The 18,438-nt window shown below is 34.7% G+C and overlaps 1 protein-coding gene across 1 annotated transcript in view; it reads right to left on the reverse strand.

Moving 5' to 3' along the window:
- The window catches only part of KMT2E (lysine methyltransferase 2E (inactive)), a 67,338-nt gene that overhangs the window by 46,280 nt on the left and 2,620 nt on the right, over window positions 1-18,438 (reverse strand). The window contains 1 exon segment of the mRNA XM_036759031.1: window positions 18,070-18,254. Coding sequence (XP_036614926.1) covers window positions 18,070-18,140 — 71 coding nt within the window. The 5' untranslated portion in view covers window positions 18,141-18,254.

Here is an 18,438-nt window from a genome sequence, read left to right on the forward strand (position 1 = left end):
TCTTAGTTATACTTTAATTATGGCTAATAAAGGATTTTAAAAAGTAGTCTCTAATGAAACAATCCACTACTACAGGGGCAAAGTGAGGAAATATTGCCAGTATGGAAGAATACCTGCTATCCAGAACTCCTGTGATCTCAGAATTTGGTGCAAATCACCCCAAACCTCCAAGACTTTGCCAATATGAAGTAACAAGTAGTAAAAGAGCTTAAAGGATGAAAATATTTGCTACAAAAGAAGGATGGTCCACACATTTTAAAGTAAGTTATGCCTTGCAAAATAAAGTAAAAAAGTGAAGCTAACAGTACTACCTACATGTCATTGGAAAAATATTTCCAATTCCACTGTTTCCAAGACAGAAGAACGACTTACAATCTAGCCTAAGCTGTTACAGAGAAATTTATGGTGGGGGGAAAATAACAACAGAAAAACAAATCAAACATCGCTTGAGTGTCTGTCCACCACCCCGCCACCTCCAGACATCATATGGTCTTAAATGTCTCTTCAAATGACTATTAAAATTTCCCATTAGAATACTTTCTGAATTTACTGACCTTAATGGCACTCCTTAATCTTCTAATTTGTTTAAAAAATCAGAAAAGAAACCAGAATTGGGTAACTTTTTGCAGTTCACTAAAATATTGAATATGAAGTATGTGACTAGATACTATGTTACCCTTAATTTATATACAATTTAAAAAGTGTTTTACAGTATAACACACACACACAATTTATGGTTGAATACCTATGATGCTTGTAGTAGTTTGTATATAAAATCAGTCCTTGATAACAAGAACACAAACCCCTGTTCCGCAATATTCTGTAGGAAAATCAAAATCAACTTGTATCACTTTGACCTATGCCATCAAGCATGTGTAATGGGATTGGATAGGGGGGAAGAAGGGGCAAAAAAAGAACAAAGTAAAAGCGCACAGCAGAGAACATAACAAAACTTATAAGGAAGCAAAGAAAAGATGGAAAGCTTTGAACACAATGTACAGTATTTATATAGGCTTTCTTGAAAAGGAAAATTTATTTTTGTATATTTTGAATCCTCTCATGTTCTGCTGTGCATATGGCAATACTTTTTTTTTCTTATTTTGTATTTAAGTTTTAATATTTAAGTTTATAATGTTTCTTTTTCTTTTCTTATTGTGTATTTAAATTCTGTTAGGTTAAAAAAATTAGTAAAAAAAATTGTTTACAAAAGCAAAAAAAAAAAAAAGGATCACCTATATATTGATTTTTACTTTTAGAACTGAGCAGGGGCTTGGTTCAACCCACTCATTTTACAGGTGAGAAAACTGTGACACTAGCTTAAGTGATTTGCCCAAATCACAAAGACTACAAATTTCTTTATTTCAAAAATCCATAGCTTATTTCCCTAAATGTGTTTATGTTGTATGACAACTACATTTTAGGCTTGAAAGCAGGGGCTTTGTCTTAGGAGGTTGGTGGTAAAGAATCTTTCCCTTCCTCCAAAATGAACCTGTATTGTGAGAGAGGAGTTCACTTTATTTAACTATTACTGGTCTTAATACACAATCTTTATTCAATGATAAATGGACCATTACAGACACTCTCACTATAGATATCAGAAATTGTAAAGAAGTTGCAGATGGATAGAAGAATGACTCACATATTCTCTTAGAGCCCCCAAACAGTAATGAAATATAATTGGCCATTTCACTTTGCTAGGTTCACGATTATAAGTTAATAAGACAACTATAAAGATAACTGAAGCTGATATATTATCATGTATTATGGAGGATGAAGTAGAAAAGCTGAGGCTCTATTAATAACTTGACAAGATACTGCAAACTAAGTTGTCATATTTTGATGCTTTGTTACTTCAGTGAGAAAATGGAGAAAGGAGAGGAAAGCAAAAACTACATTGGAAAATGGTCAGGATATTGAAGTATAAGGAGTTCAGGACTCAAGAATATAGTACATTTAAGAGAATAAGAAGGTGCTAAGTGCCATACGCATCAGAAATTAGCAGCAGTAGGAAAAAAAAATACACACATATATACTTTAGACTTTTTCTTAGATAGGAAATGTGTGGTTCAGTATACAGCAGTCAATTCATAATCTGTCTTTGAGAAGTTATTAGCTGTTTAATTAAAGCAAAAGTCAAAGTGTAAAAACACTAAGTATAGAAAGTTGAAAAGGACAATTACATAAGATTATGCCTTCTCCACTTTATGACCAGTTTGATCCTGAAACTCAGACATGGACAAGAAAAAGACATTGACTCTCAAATATAGTATACTAGACAAAACACTAGATATGGAATCAGGGGGCCTCAGTTCAACTCCCATCTCTGACACTTTGTGTGACCCCCCCTTTACTTCTCAGCAACAAGGTTTCTTAACTGCAAAATCCAATGTCTCTTTTTCTCAATGTCCACATCTTTTTTGACTTCTGCAGCATTTGAAACTGACTACCATTTTTCTCTTGCATACTTTCCCTTTTTGCAAGATTTGATGATCGTTGCTTTGTTGTTTAACTCTTTACTATTCTTTCTCCTTTACTAGATGACCATCATACTTAAGTGAGTATATCCCAATGCTCTGTTCCAAGTTCACTTCTCTCTCCACACACTCTCCCAATAACCTCATCAATTCCTATGACTTTATCATGATCTCTACACAGATAATTCGCAGATCTATACATCCAGTTCTATTCTCCTGGCTTCTAGGCCTTTAACATTGCCTGCTACAAATATCTCCACCTCTATCTATACAAGCCAACTCATAAGCCTATCCATCTTCCATACATCCCTATGTGTTGGAAGAACCATTGTCCTTCCAGGAGCTTATAATTTCATATCATAAACAAATATCTATTTAAATTATAAAATATAAAATACAACTCCCCTGGCATTTAAAGCCCTTCACAAACTGACCCCAACCTTCCCTTCCTGTACTCTACTGTCCAGAAAAACTGGCCTTGCTGTTCCTCAAACTTAAAATTTTAATTTCCATTCTCCCTACCTTTATACTCCCCATCATCACCTCTTAAAATCCCTAATTTCCTACAAAAATCAGATCAAATACTACCTTCTGTACGGAACCTTTTCCTCATCTACCTGCCTCTCCAGGCAATGCCCACTCCTGAAATTAGCCTACATTTATTTTGTATACATTCTGGAAGATGAATGTTTCATTTCAGTCAGTGCATTCCTAGCATGTAGCCAGTGCCAAGCACACAGTAGGAACTTAATAAAAGCTTTGTGTGATTATTCTAGTTAATCTTTACAACAATCTTGTGAGGTTAAGAACCATTATAAATATTATTTACACTTTACAGAATGGGAAAAGGAGACTTAGAATGATTAAATGATTTGCCTGTGGTCACAGGACTAGTAAGTAAAAGTGGAATTTGAACCGAGTTCTCCTTGCTTCAGCACTCTACCCACTATACCACAATGATTCTCTACAACCTAAGTAATTATAAATCCATTATTTCTGGTTTTTTCTGTAAAATCTTTTATGAGCACAGTCTATGCACATACAGCACAGTAATCTACAATTAAAATATAAAGAAAAGGACAAGTATTCATAGAAGTTTTGAAGTAGACAAAAGTGATATGTAGTCAAGAATATAAGATCCTATCAGTTATTCTTTGTGAATTTTAAGAAAGTATTCTGCTTGAAATAAGAATCTTTTTGGACAAGTATCTCCCACTTATCTTCCAAAATCATACAATAACACACACTTGACTACACAGAAAACTCTTTTTTTCCCTACCATCTGCCAATGATTAACTTCAAGCAAGGCATTAAACAGGACATTGAATAAATATGGTTATGCATATGATAATATATCTATATATATACATGTGCAAGTATATATAACTTGGCAAGTCTAAATAAAAGGTAGCTATTATCATTATGCAGGACATATTTCATGTCTATGGCAAGTCGAAAAGAATTCTTTAGTGATAGCGAGACTCTTAAATGCTCCCATTTCACAAATGACTTTGTACATAGAACCCCAGAATACTGCAAAGCTACCTTAGTCAAGTTCACAGCAATGTGAAACAATAGTCTATTATAAATCTAATAGATAAAAAACTTCACAATGACAAAAACCAAGTATACTCATGAGTGCGCGTGTGCACACATGCACGCGCACGCACACGCGCACACACATACCCTTCTCCCCCAACCCCCCCCCCCAACATGCACTAAAAGATGGACAAAAAATTGGGTCCAGAAGTGGAAGGGAAAAAAAAAGGAAAAGTTCAGGTGAGATGGCATTTGGTAAATTATACCATGCTTTTTTGATGACATTAAAATGTCTGCTGTCACATAAAATCATCTCTCTAACACACCAATATTCAATTCAACATACAAGTGCCCCTACTTATCCCATTTCCAATATAAAGTGTCTTACAATCATATTTTAGTCTTCACAAAAGGATAGATTTGAGTAAAAAAAAATTTCAAGTACAAAAAAATTAATATTTTCCTATGAATAATAATGCCTTTTATGGCTGAGATAACTTTAATGTCTTTTGAGTATATTTCTGTGATTTCTTTGGAAAGTGGAACTTCTCTGTACCAATAACAGTCTTAGTTACCTGAAGCATTACTCCTGTGCCATGGTCACACAGCACAGGACTTCAAAATTTGAAACCATTTTCAATTCAGATTAATTGTAGATATTTAAAGAAATTTTATTTCTTTTTTACTAAAACATAGTCATCAACAAATGAAACAATTGTAATGGTTATATTGCTTTACAACAATATTGTACTTATTCATAGTTATTTTCAAAATACAGCCACAAGACTTAGAAGATCTCAGCAGTTAAAACAGAGGCCACAAAGTAATATAAAATTCACTAATCTATAAAGATTATAACAGAAGAGCCAGTCTAACTCTCACTCACAGCCTGTTTCATATACAACTATGGTTAGAAGTAGTAAATTAGGGAGGGGAATAGAAACACTATTAGAAACGGGTCAAGCGACAGCTTAAAAAATAAAACAGAAAACAGACCAAAAAAACCCTACTTGAAGTATGAATCAATCTTTACTACAACTTTCCTGCTCATCCCCTCTCTACATAAAAAATCATTTATAGTCTGAGGTACATTTCAATCACCTATGAGGGCAAAGTTCTTTACTACAAAACTGTCTGTTCCTTTACTTCAGACAAATGCCAAGGTAAATGCATAGTAACATTAACCTGAATCTATAAACTGGAAAAGTAACATTTGACCAAATTCTCTAAAGGCTACTACAGAGAACATTTTGTATCTGTTAATTAAAATGTACCTACCAATACTAATTGACTGTACTTAGAGACTGGTGAATTTTGAATGGTACTAACATTCTTAACTTCTAGAGCAAGGATTCTTAACTTTTGTGTCATGAACCCACTATCAGAATCATAACTGAAGGAAAGGCTCAATTTTGGGTTAGGGAAAACAAAGATTTTACTTTTTCCCATCCAAGTTCTCAGACTCCCTGAAACCTATCCGTGGATACCCTATCAGCTTAGCAATGGTTTTCTGGTGTCCAGGTAAAATTATGACTGCTTTCCCTGGCATTCAGGTTCCTTAATAATCTGGTCCTGTCCTATCTTTCCAATCCTATTTTATATTCTCTCTTTCATATATTCCAGTCAAACTGAACTGCTCCCTCTGCCCTCCTTACCAACCTCCATAGATGCCCAAGGTCACACAAGCAGTAAGGAAAGACTGGGATTCAAACCAAGGTCGTCTCTTTCTTTCATCACTGATTCTATTATTCATTTCATTCTTCTCACCTTTTTTGATGAAATTGAGACAGAAAAGGCTCTAGGAAATTCTAAAAATTATGTGGACTACTGCAAGGTGGACTTTGTGTAAATGAATAAAAATGCTGGGAAACAGTTTTTTAAAGCTCAGTAAAAATATCCTTTGGACAACTCCAGTAGCAGAAAGGATGTCATAAACCAAATCTTGTTCCCACAGGGTTTTGAAATCTTTGGCTTTGGCTAAGTATGTTTTGAAAGCTTTTCATTCTACGTTGTTTGGAGACTGGGTGTTCAGTATGGTGACATTAAATACATTGCAATTAAATTTTTATGGATCAAGATTATGTCTGAGCAATTATGGGCAACAGTCTTATCATGATGATGCTCCAGTCCAGGTTTATTTGTTGAATTCTCAAGACTATTTTAAAGACTGCATTATAATACAGAGATTTATCATCTGCAGGTTTGTAAAAAATAATCTTCTAATTACATATATAAAACATATACACATACATATACATGTGTATATAAGTATGTGTACACACACACACACACACACACACACACACACACACACACACACAAACTCACCACCAGGTTATGTCTGGTTATTTGGTAGGTGCTAAATTTTTGAAAACTGAAGTGAATTGTTATAGTTTTCTAACAATCTTCAGTGGTCAAAAAATCTATAACCTTTATGCAATTTCTGGGGTGATGTAATTTTTTAATTTTCTCACAAGTCCCTCCATGTTTAGAAACAAATTTGTATGTCTCAGCCATTTAGTTGATGCTTCTTTACAATTCATGTAGACCATTAAATTATATTCTTGCATCCTAGCTATTTCAGAGGTTCAAGCTGGAGAGGTAAACCACTTTCAATTGCATTTGACAAAGAGAGTGGCATTGTACCTGAGGTTAACTATTATTAATATTTGATGAAGTTTGTTCTAGAAGTATTGCTTTAAGTTTACAACCTGTTTATCATGTGTTATGACAACTGCAATCAACTCTCTCCTTTTTTGACAAAGATCTTTCTGTAACTGTGACAGGAATGATTCTTTACTATAGAATACGTTTCTGTTAGGATATTTTCCAAATCTATTTTTGTTCATTTTATAGTTTCAAAAAGTGTAAATTATTATTGATGTTGTTGTTAATATCATTTGGATTTATATAGTGTTTTAGAGAGTTTGCTGAGTGCTACAAACTTGATCCTCACAACAACCCTGTGAGGTAGGTAATACAGGTATTATCTTTATTTTACATAGATGTTAAGTAACTTGCCCATCATGATAGAGGAAGTACTGGAGGCATGATTCAAATTCATCTCTCTTGGTTCCAAGTCCAGTGCTCCTTCCATTATTCCATGTTGCCTCTCAAATTTTAACCTATATTTAAGTTAAAAAACATAACTACACAAGTTTAGGATGAGGGGAACCAGGGAGCAACAGTTCACTAGAAAACGATTTGGAGATTTTAGTAACCTCAATGAGTCAACAATGTGACATGGCAGCCAAAAAAAGCTAATGTGATCTTGACCTAAATGAAAAAGACCATTGATCCCAGTCAAGACCACATTCAGTTCTGGACTCCATATTTTAAGAAGGGTATTGACAATAATATAAGCCTAGGAGAAAAATTCCAGGATAATGAGGGTACCAGAAACCAAGCCACACAACTGACTGGTTGAAAAAGCTTGGGATGTTCAGGCTAAAGACTTATGAGGATTGAATAGCTGTCTTCAAGTATTTAAAAGACACCAGGTAGAAGAATTAAATTGTTCTGCTTGCCCCCTGAGGGAAGGAGAAACAACAGGTACAAGCTGCAAAATGGCAGATCTCAGCTCAATTCAAGGAAAAACTTCCTAACAATTAGAGCTGTCCAAAAGCATAATAGGCAGCTTTTGAAAGGTAGTGAATTCCCTATCACAGGAGACCTTCAAGAAACCAGATGACCACTTGTTGGGCATATTGTGGAAGGACCTCTGATTGGACTAGATGAAGAATTAGAGTTGCAAGAAATTTCTGAGATCATCTGGTCCAAGTGATTTTCACAGAAAGTACTAGTCCCTTTCCAAATCTGGAATTCTGTGAAACTGGTAAACTAAATACATTCTTCTCCTTTTCTGCCCTTGTTTACAATGCCTAGAATGTTCTCCTAACCCCACTGTTCTGCTTAGTTTTATCCTCAAAGCCTACCTCATCTGTTATCTTCCCTATCTATCCCAGATATAAATTATAACTCCCTTCTTCCTTTAAACTGCTCTTATTTTCTATACATGTCATACTTACTCATTATTGCATTTTGTCATGTCTATCTCTCTCCATCTCCAGTCAATAAAAGCTCTTTGAGGACAGAATTCTTTGTATGACCCACAGCACTAGCACAAAGACCTACATGTACATTGGTAGGCATTGAAATACCAAGAATTTTCATATTCCCAAATAATATCCTATCATCACAAGTGAATAATTCTGGGTCATTCTTAACACAGTGAAAGCTATGAAAGCTAGGTCAATTACCTAATTTTATCTAAATGTTTGTAATTTAACAAGGTCTTAAGCAAACTTCACAAAAGGTGTTACTTAGGGTTCTTGTTGCCCACCTCTGGGAATTCCTTGTTGGGAGTCATTGCTGGTAAGTTCAGATGGCAGACTGGTGTTGCTTCTTACTTCCTTCTCTAGGGGAAAAATTACGTAAGGAGATGCCAGGGGAACCTTGAGATCTTTGTAAATGTAGCAATAAAATTATTGCAATTAACAACAATAATAATTATCAAATAATAACACCAAATGACATTTATAGAATACAGTAAGTTTTGCAAAATTTTTTATTTCCTCACAACCCTGAATATCCTTGCTTTACAAGTAAACTGAGGCTTAGAGAGGTCAAGTGACTTGCCCAGGGTCACACAGCTAACAGGTGTCCAAGGCAGGATTTTAATCCGGGTCTCTCTCATTACTCCCCATATATTGACCTTTCCATTATACTACTTTCCACATCTACCTGGACAGTTACATATCACTTTATAACTTTCCCATGAAGAGGAAGGACAAATGGTTAGTAATTAAGTGACCAATTTTAAAAGGATGGTTATAACCTCCAACCTCAGTACCTCAAGAATCAGTATTTGAATGGGGCAGGAATTAAGTGACCAATTGTAAAAAGAAGGTTATAACCTTTAACCTTATTACCCCAAGAATCAATGTTTGAACGAGAAGTCTTATCCTGACTGTGGGATTTATATCCTGACCTTTATAAGTTCTATAATTAAGTTTAATTCCCATCCCCACGCCATTTTGGAATCAAGGGGCTAAATGCATAGTATGTATATTTCCATAGGAAAGAAGCTAGTGAGGTCAAGGAATTGACTCCAAGGGACTAGAACCTGTACTGAGAGCTTATTCCATACATGCTACAAGCTATCTTGCAGCACAGCTAGAATGCATAGCTAAGAGTGTAAAAACAAAACAAAACAACAAAACTAGGCCTTGCCTGACACCTATAAAATCACTTGGAACAGACTGACTCTACTCTGGTTGTATCCCTTCTTCCTGCATGTTTTATGGAAACCGAAAAACTCTATACCTTTATATTTCAGGTTTGCTTTCCCTGCCAACATCATTAGTAATGGGAAACCAGCAAGAGAAAAACTGCCCACTAGAAAACTTGTAACTTTTGACGGTCTTAGGGAGCTGTTAGTACAAACACCGATTTAGGGGTGTCCTACAGAGTTTAGCAAAACTCTGTGTGTTAGGTCTGAGGGAAGTTTTTCCTGAAGGATAATTACTCCATTTCCCCTCCACCAAACCCCCACTGTTACTTCTCTTCCTTCCATGTTCAGAAGACCATTAACACCTGAGGTTATGGTTACATGTCAACACCCTCCTTCCCTTATAGCCAATGTCTTGCTATGCTGCTATCTCCAGGTGTTTTTATTTTTTAAGGCCCTATGTCATTTCAACCTGAGTTAAAATGTACTATGAGTTAAAAAACAAAACAACAAAAAAACTCCACTATTACTTTAGGCATTACTGGTCTCTCTGATTCTTTTAACACTTTCCTCCTCCCCACCCCAGTCATAAATGCATAATTGCAACTAAAGAGCAGGAAAGCCCAAAACTAGTTTGTTACTTCTTTATAGTTAGAATATAACTTTGTTTCAAAATCTATTATGGCCAAATCATGATCAGTAATTTAAAGGTAATACAGCTAATTTAAGCATTGTTACTTAGTTCTTCTAACACTGAAACAAGATTCAAATTTCCTTTGGATTTAGGAGTCAAATTTATTTTAGCTTCCAGAAAAGTAAAAAAAAAAGGGGGGGGGGGCGGAGATGGCAGGAGAATACTTTATGCTAGAGCATGGGCTCCCAACTTTACAGGACTTAAGTTCAAAAGAAGGTTCTGAAACCATTTCCTAGAAAATCTCAGAGTTGAGCATATTTGTCTGGAAACTCCCTCCAGCTATATACAGGGCAAGAAGAAGCAGAAGTAAACAAAGGCTAAGCTGCACAAGTACGGCAGCATCTGTGTAGTACACAAGTCTACTTCTTTTCAAACTATTTTGATAAGGAAGCATAAAACACATATGATGAGGCAGAACCAAAAATTACTTATGTAATTTTTGGCCACAGAACTGAAAATACTAAACATGACAGGGCATTAGCACCCAAGATTTTTCAGTCTTCTCTTTAAATAGTTTTCATTTCATTCTTACCCCAGAAATAAGACTTCCCCTGCTTATAAGGCAATTTTAAGAATTAAGCTTCTTAAAGTAGGAATTTCAAATGCTTACATCCAGAAATGGTGAGTGAAATGAAAAGGCTGGGAACAAGACATCAAAGATATAAGAAATTTCCTTCAGGAATTAAGAACAGTATCATTCCTCCCTCCCAACATTCAGGAAAGAAGACTGGCATAGACAAAAAGGGAGGAAAAAAGAAAGCAAAAACTCAAAACCGCTAGAGGAAATCTATTTCATATATTCAAACTTCTAGAGCTTATCATTTAAATCTCTACTGTCTAACCCACCCCCATCATCTTATCTGGTTAAGCTGCAGTATAATGACATGTCAGATATTATATTTTCTTGTATAATGTACCCTGCATAAATATGGTGGCTCCTTCCCTAGAATCCTGCATTTTGTTTGGCTTTTTATAAATTGATAGAAGGATGAAATAACCCCCCAAATTCTCAATACTTTCTAAGATGTCTTCAACTTGTTGAACTCTCTTTGAAATAATCCTGTCACTACCACTAAAAATAAAAAAATTGAACATGAAAATAATGTACATGTTGTACTGGGGGGGGGGGGTGTGGGGGGCAGCAGCCATGCCATACCTCTGGTGTTGAGTTTGTTCTAGCTAAATTACATAAGACTGGTTTTATAAATGGTGGTCTACATTTGGCTAAATGAATTATATTTAACTAATCAAACTAGAATTGAAGTAGTCTTATGTGTCAGTTAACACCAGTGCTTATAACAGCTATGGCAGCGCTTTTATATGTGTATGTCTAGTGGCCGGAGGGACACAGTTTTAAGTCTGATGCCACATTATCTGGATAAGTAAAGAATTGGATGAGTAAGTTATTTATGTGTGTGTATTGGGCAGGGAGGAACAAAGAAAAATAAAATTCTTAGCTATTACAAATACAGAACTTGACTAACTAGAGATCAACTATTAAAGGCTCCTTGAAAAAAAGTGTTTAAAAAACAAAAATAATTTGACTGTCATAGAATAAAGAACTAAGAGCTAGAAAGGATCATATAGTCCAAATTTCTTATTTTACAGATGAAAAAACAAGTATCCGATTGAAGTTAAATAACTTGCCCACAATCAAGGTAGTAAGTGGCAGAGTCAGAACTACATCTTAATGAGAACTTTAGGAATTTAAAGTACATAGGATATACCTCAGTTTAAGAAAATCTAAAGTAGTATCAAAACAGGTTAACACAAAGTATCATTTCACATTAAGAGAGATCATTTTAAAGAGTGGTATCTTAGATCATTTGGGTAGTTCATTAACTACTAAAGTTAACTTTAGGGGCAAAGATATAAAGCTAAGGTGTTAGGTTCCCCTTGATAATGGAATATCAATCAGGTTTGAAAATAAAGCACTTCTCAAAGTGAATGGAAAATATTCCTAAAATTTACACAAACCTTTTCAGTATTCTATGGCACAAATCACAAATTTTAAAGTTACTTCCCAATCTCCAGCAGCTCTACCAAGTTCTGTCAGTAGATGGCCCTAGTGAATCTAACATAGCTAAACACCAATAACAAAGAAAATAAATTGTAAAAATGTATCATAGAATCATCAAATTTAGAATGATAAAGGGATCTTAAACTTAGTACCACCCTTTAATATTACAGATAAAGAAATCCAGGTTCATAAAGGTTAAGTGACTTGCCCAAGGTCACAGTGCGTTAGTTTGTAGTTAATAGTAATGGTAATAGTAACAGTAGTAGTGGTAATGGTAGTAGTAATAGTAATAGTACCATAGCTATAACTCAGGTTTCTAAATCTAATTCCAATATTCTTTGTATCACACCACACATTAAGTCTGCAAAAACATACAGATTTTAAAGCAAATAAAGGTAAATTTCCCATTTATTTTTTTCTGACTGGACCTGTGATTTCATATTTGCAATGAGGAACTTCATCTACCAATTCAAATCAGCACCTTCTCTGCAACTTACAGTCTTAGAGAGTTGCCTGGGGCACTGAGAGGTTAAGTGACTTGCCACACAGCCAGTATGTGTCAGAGGCGGGACTTGAACCCAGGTCTTCCTGACTCGGAGGCCAGCTCTCTATCCACTATGCCACGCTGCCTCTCACTTCCAATCTTAGAATATAAAATTACAGCCTAAAATTAGAGGGAAAGGGACATAGGGAAAATATAATTTAGGCTCAATTCAGAATATGAACTATTTCAAAGGTGTTACTAAATAAATATTTCAGATGAGAGAAACTACAAAAACTCTCTATTTCATCATTAAAATGTATAACTATGACTTCCACTGTAATGAAAACATTGTCATATTTTTGGTTTATAAGGCTTTTGTAAAAGTAAGCATTTACATATCACCAGCTACATTTGTTTAGTGCTTTAGACTTTATAGAATACTTTCCAATAAACTATTTTACTTTAGCCCTATAATAAACCCGATGAAGACAGGACAGATATTAGTATTTCTCATTTTCAAGATGAGGAAGCAAGTCCAGAGATTATAAATGTAGCAATGTCACATAGCTAGGAAGTTGTCTGATTCCTAGTCTAGTGCCCTTACCACACTGTATTGCTTCTGCTTGGAGAGTGCAATATGCACTCTCCTGTCTAAATTTATGTATCTGTCCAACTCATTAGGCAAAACAATTTCTAGAATACAGATACAATTTCTTTAAAGCTAATAATAATAATAATTAATAAAAAACATTTACTTAGCACTCTAAGATTTACAATGCACCTTTACATTATCTCATTTGATCCTCACAACAATCCTATGAGGTATTATCATTCTCATTTTACAAATGAGGAAACTGAGGCTGATTGAAATTAAGTGACTTGCTCAGGATCACACAATTTGTGTCTGAGGCAGGATTTGATTCCAAGATTAGCACTCTATCCTACTACATCACCTTGTTGCTTTTACAATGAAGAGCAAAAAATATACTACTAGAAATATTTCAAGTCTACAAGATATAATCATCTATTTTTCTCATTATAAATCAATAAATGAAAAGTGCTTTGAATCCAGCAGAAAGCCATGTTATAGATATTCTACCAACATCTCCTTTCCTACTTTATTTCTTAGTTTGGCTAGATTATTCGTCACTTTTACCTGTTTAATATTTAAGTGGTTAGGTTATCTGAAGTAGGCAGGGAATCAGAGAAGTGCAACTACCACCTGATGCCAAACAAAAATCAACAAAAACAACTCTATCTTTGCTAACAATACAAAGAGTTTAGGACTTTTTATTATACAGTTACCCAAAAGTCTTAGTGCAATTTTAAGTTACTAAAGCTATGGTACAGGGGAGGCCTGCACAACATACGACTGTCATACATACAGTTGTATGCTGTGCAGGCCTGGTATAGGGACATTGCACTCTAATTAGAATGAGAAACTATCATTTTTATGGAAACAATTTATAACTAAATAAACTATAACAGCAAGCACAATAGCTTAGAGAAAGAATTCTAGTAAGGAGCAGGGTACTCAGCTGAGGACACATTAATTTTTTGGCTATTACCAATTAACTAATTCCAGCCCTGCCTCTACTCAGAAGCAGGACTGTCTATATCACTCAAAAACATGCCACTAAATCATAACATATGAGGAAAAAAGGTTTCAATGGAATCTGAATTATAGAGACTATGTGGTGGCCTATTAGAAATCTGTATATTTGCTCAATAATTTAGCGTGCATATAGGAAAAGAATTTTTAAACCTAACAGTTTATTTTCTTAAATAACATTCTGTATAATCATATTATCAACAAATATTTACTGACCACCAATACAATGGCAGGGATGCAAAGAAGTTGTCAGCAGACTCAGCACCTTTCAATTTTAGTTGGGGAAACAGAACAGATAAATGTGTGGGTACTAAAAATAGTGATTAGATTAGAGCAGGCCTTGGAATCAGGAAGACCTGGATTCAAGTCCTGCCTCTGACACGTACTAGCTATGTGACCCTGGACAAATCACTTAATATCTGAGTGCCTGCAGGTAACTCTCTAAAAAAGTATAAATTGCAGAGCAGGTAGCGATCTGGTTAGAAAGAGTTTCTTCACCAGGAGTTTCTTATGTCAATTAAATCAAAGGTCTGGTCCATAAGAAAAAAATTTTTAACTATGATCAATGCCAAAGGATTGGCAAAGACCAAATACTATAGTCAAGTAAAAGAGCATTCATAGGAGGTGTACCTTAAGGGAGTCAAAAAAGCACAGCAAAAGAAGCAAAGGAATTCAAGGTCCTGGGAATGATGCTGGTAAGTAGATAACAAAAAAGTACGTGTTCCAGGGCCAGGGTTATAATTAGTAAGTCAACTTGTGTAGAGAAGTGTTGGATAATTAGAATGGAACTAGATTGGGTCAGGTCTTAATTATCGGGTTAAGAATTTACATTTGATTCTCTATGCCCTTATACAAAGAAAGCCCTTAATGATTTTGGGCCAAGGAATGATACGGTCAGTGGTGTTTTAGGAATATTAATTGGACAGCAAAGTGCTGAGACTATTAAGACAGACTAGAAATAGAAAGGCCTTGTTGGAGGTCATTATGATCCAGGTCCAGGCATGATGTAATAAAAACCTAGACAAGAATGGTAGTTGTCAAAGTGAGAGAGACTAGAAAAGAGAAGTCAAGAGAACTTTGGTGACTGGCTCTGAGGGACATGCAGGGAATGACAAAAGAAGAGTTCAACTGACTAAAAATAATGGTACCAAAGAAAGAAAGAGCAAATCCAAAAGGGGGTGAAGAGAAAGTTTAAGCACTCTGGGTTTGAGAATATGACAGTGTCAAGGTGAGTAAGTTCAGTAGGCCACTGGAGATGAGAAATTGGAGTTTAGCAAACTATTTTTTTTTCAAAGTCAGCATATATCAGAAATGTAACATTTCAAAACTGAATAATCCTTAATGATAGCATAAAGTATTTAGCTTTAGGATCGGTCATGTTACCCGGCCAGATTTACACCAGTACAGTACATTTAAATTGTACTTGAAAGTAGGTATATTGGTTCTGAGAATACTTTAATTTGCTTGTGAAAACTCAATGTGCTTATTGATTGTAAAAGCACTTCATATAGGTTTCTGCTTCTGCATTTTTTGAGAAATTCTGTATTACATAATTTAAAAATTTTAAAATTTTGACTAAACAAAGTTTAAAAGATTTTTAGGTTGAACAAAAGAGAATAAAAGTTTACTGATGGACCTTATCTAACAATTCTATGATTCTGGATCACAACATCTATTTTTGGGGTCAAGTCTAGGGAAATAAGTGCTTGAGTACAAGAGGTATCTATAAGTGGGGAACAATAATCTACTTTGCTTTATAGATATTTTCTAAAAATTAAGGAAAAATAAAAAAAGGCAAACCATATTGTGAATCTTCATAAACTGAACCATTTCCCCACTGATTGTCATCATAAAATCCCATGTATTAAAATTTGCTTACAACAGGTAAGCAAATAATTATATTCCCTTTCATATAGTAGAGATTCCCTTTTAAAAGTACAGTTAATGATCTTAGATTTGTATGGCTCTTTATAAAGTATTTTCACATATAGTAACTGAAAGAGGTAGAAACTACAAATATTTCCTTCACTTTACAACGGGGAATACCAAGGTCTGAAGAGGCTAAGTGACATGTCCAGAATCATATACATTTAAAAAAAAAAGGGATTCTGAGTCCAAGTCAGGGGTTCTTTTCACTACACTCTTTCCTTACATTATGGTTTATAAAGATTGTCATACAGTTACTATAGCACCTACACAAATGATTTTGTGCAGAACCTGCAATCCTTAAGATTTACTCAAAAAAAAAACCCTCCAGTTTTAGGGGAGATTAACTTTGAATATAATGCATGCTAATTATTTTAAGTGAAAAATGTTTTAGTAATATAAATCATTTCATTCCCTTATAATGAAGTTGGAGTGTCATCTGTAAGACAGTCTTCAAAGTGGGGGATACCCACACTATATACAGATCACTGAGGCCTTCCAAAGGCTGTTTCCCGGATACCTTTCATAAACTTTATAAATGCCTTAAATGCAATGGTAAGAATCTGCCCTCTTCACATAGAAGCAGCATATATATTTGCACAGGTTGCTATGCAGAAGTCTTTATTACAACATTAACAGCATCTTTGGGTCTTTTCTAATGGAAAAAAGCAGGACGTAAAATCACCTCCAGATTTTTCAGTATTGTTATGAGTTCAGTAATAACTACCTAATGCCTTCTTTGTAGCAAAGGTTCTGTTACCATAAAATGAATTCTCAGTTCATAATTTTTAAATTCTAGTTACTATCTGTGTAACCTTGGGCAATGAACCTCTCTGGGCCTCAGTTTCATCATTTATGAAATGAAGAGTTTGGACTCAGTGATCTTGAATTCAACTTCAAAATTCTACGAACATATGTTTATTTCTGGGAAAGGGGTTTCAATTTAAGCAAAATAGATGCCTAATAAGGAAGAAAAACAAATACATCCTTCTCTCACATCCCTCAGCTTTCATTAATACTTTTCTGTCCCTTAAAATACTGAGTCTTACTTTCAGGACACTAGCAACATTATTACAAAAGGCAGACGCTTATTTTACCTTTTTCATGGCCTATCATTTCAAAACATTGGGAGGTGGGTGGTTTCTCAGTAATTTATCTACCTATCTAAAAGCAGTTGATTTATATAAAAATATTTTTTCAATCAATAGTAGAAAAGCAACATCTCATTCTTTTTAATGATGAAGTTTAATGTTTTTAGAAAAAGTATCAAGATAGCTAAAACAGCCAAGAATGAAATTTTAAAGTATATTACTTCTACAATCTGATTATAACTGGCTCCTCCTCCTATTTCAGTCCTGTGACTTTATTTGGATATGGACATTCCCTACACCTAATGATACTAATAGTCTTACCTTGGGGATTCTTAGCATCCATGTATTTTTTTAAAAAAATTTTGATAACTACCAAAGGGATTCATGACACAAAAAAGAATAACAATTCCTTTTGTGGAGAGTTATCTGGATACTGAAAGGTTAAAAGGTCACACAACTGGTATGAGTTAAGAAACAGGACTTGAACCCAGGTCTTCTTAGCTCTAAGGCTGCCAAGCTAACCACTACTGTATTGCCTATCAGGACTGGCTTAAAAACGTTTTCAAATGCCAGCAATACAGGATAAGAAAAGACATTTAGAGCTAGGAAAATGAAATATTTCAGCTCAAGTTAGTAATTAATATTAATTATATAGTTAACAAAAAATAGCTGACAAAAAATATGTATTCTGCAGTTAATGTCTGCAGGACAACAGTGTGAGAAAAAATATTTCATTTAAACATTGGCTGTTTAACTAAAATTAAGTAGTTCCAATGCTTGCTGTTCTCTATCCCCTAAAGATCACAGAATACCAGAGTTGGAAAGGACCTTAGAGGTAATCTAGTTCAAACTGTACCTGACCAAGAATGTCCTCTACAACATCCAACAAATGGTCACCCTACCTTTACTTGAAAACCTCTAGTGGGGGAAAACCCCTACCCCCCAGGGCAACCCATTCCACTTTTGGATAGCTCTAAATTTGGTTACAGTAATACTTACTCTGAGCCTGCAGCCATTTCCAAATATGAAGTTTCTGCTGTATCAACCCCCAATGGGATCACTATGCTCATGACGTTCGTTTCTGATAAATTCGATTACTACGGAGTCCTATGCATTGGTATCCAAAACACTGGGGCATGCCAGCCACAGTGCTCATTGCAAACATCTAAGTGCATCCACAAACCCTGTTTAAAAGAAAAAGGAACAAAAAAAACTTCAGAAATACTTTCATACATTTTAAGTAAAAGATATGGTATATAACTTATAACAGGTAATAGTTTACAGAATGTGCACATTAAAGCATTGCAAAATGCTTTAAGTTTAACAGAATCCTTCACATAATTCATTTTATTTGAAATAAGAAAATTT

This window comes from Trichosurus vulpecula, chromosome 5, assembly GCF_011100635.1.
Source record: "Trichosurus vulpecula isolate mTriVul1 chromosome 5, mTriVul1.pri, whole genome shotgun sequence".
NCBI lineage: Eukaryota > Metazoa > Chordata > Mammalia > Diprotodontia > Phalangeridae > Trichosurus > Trichosurus vulpecula.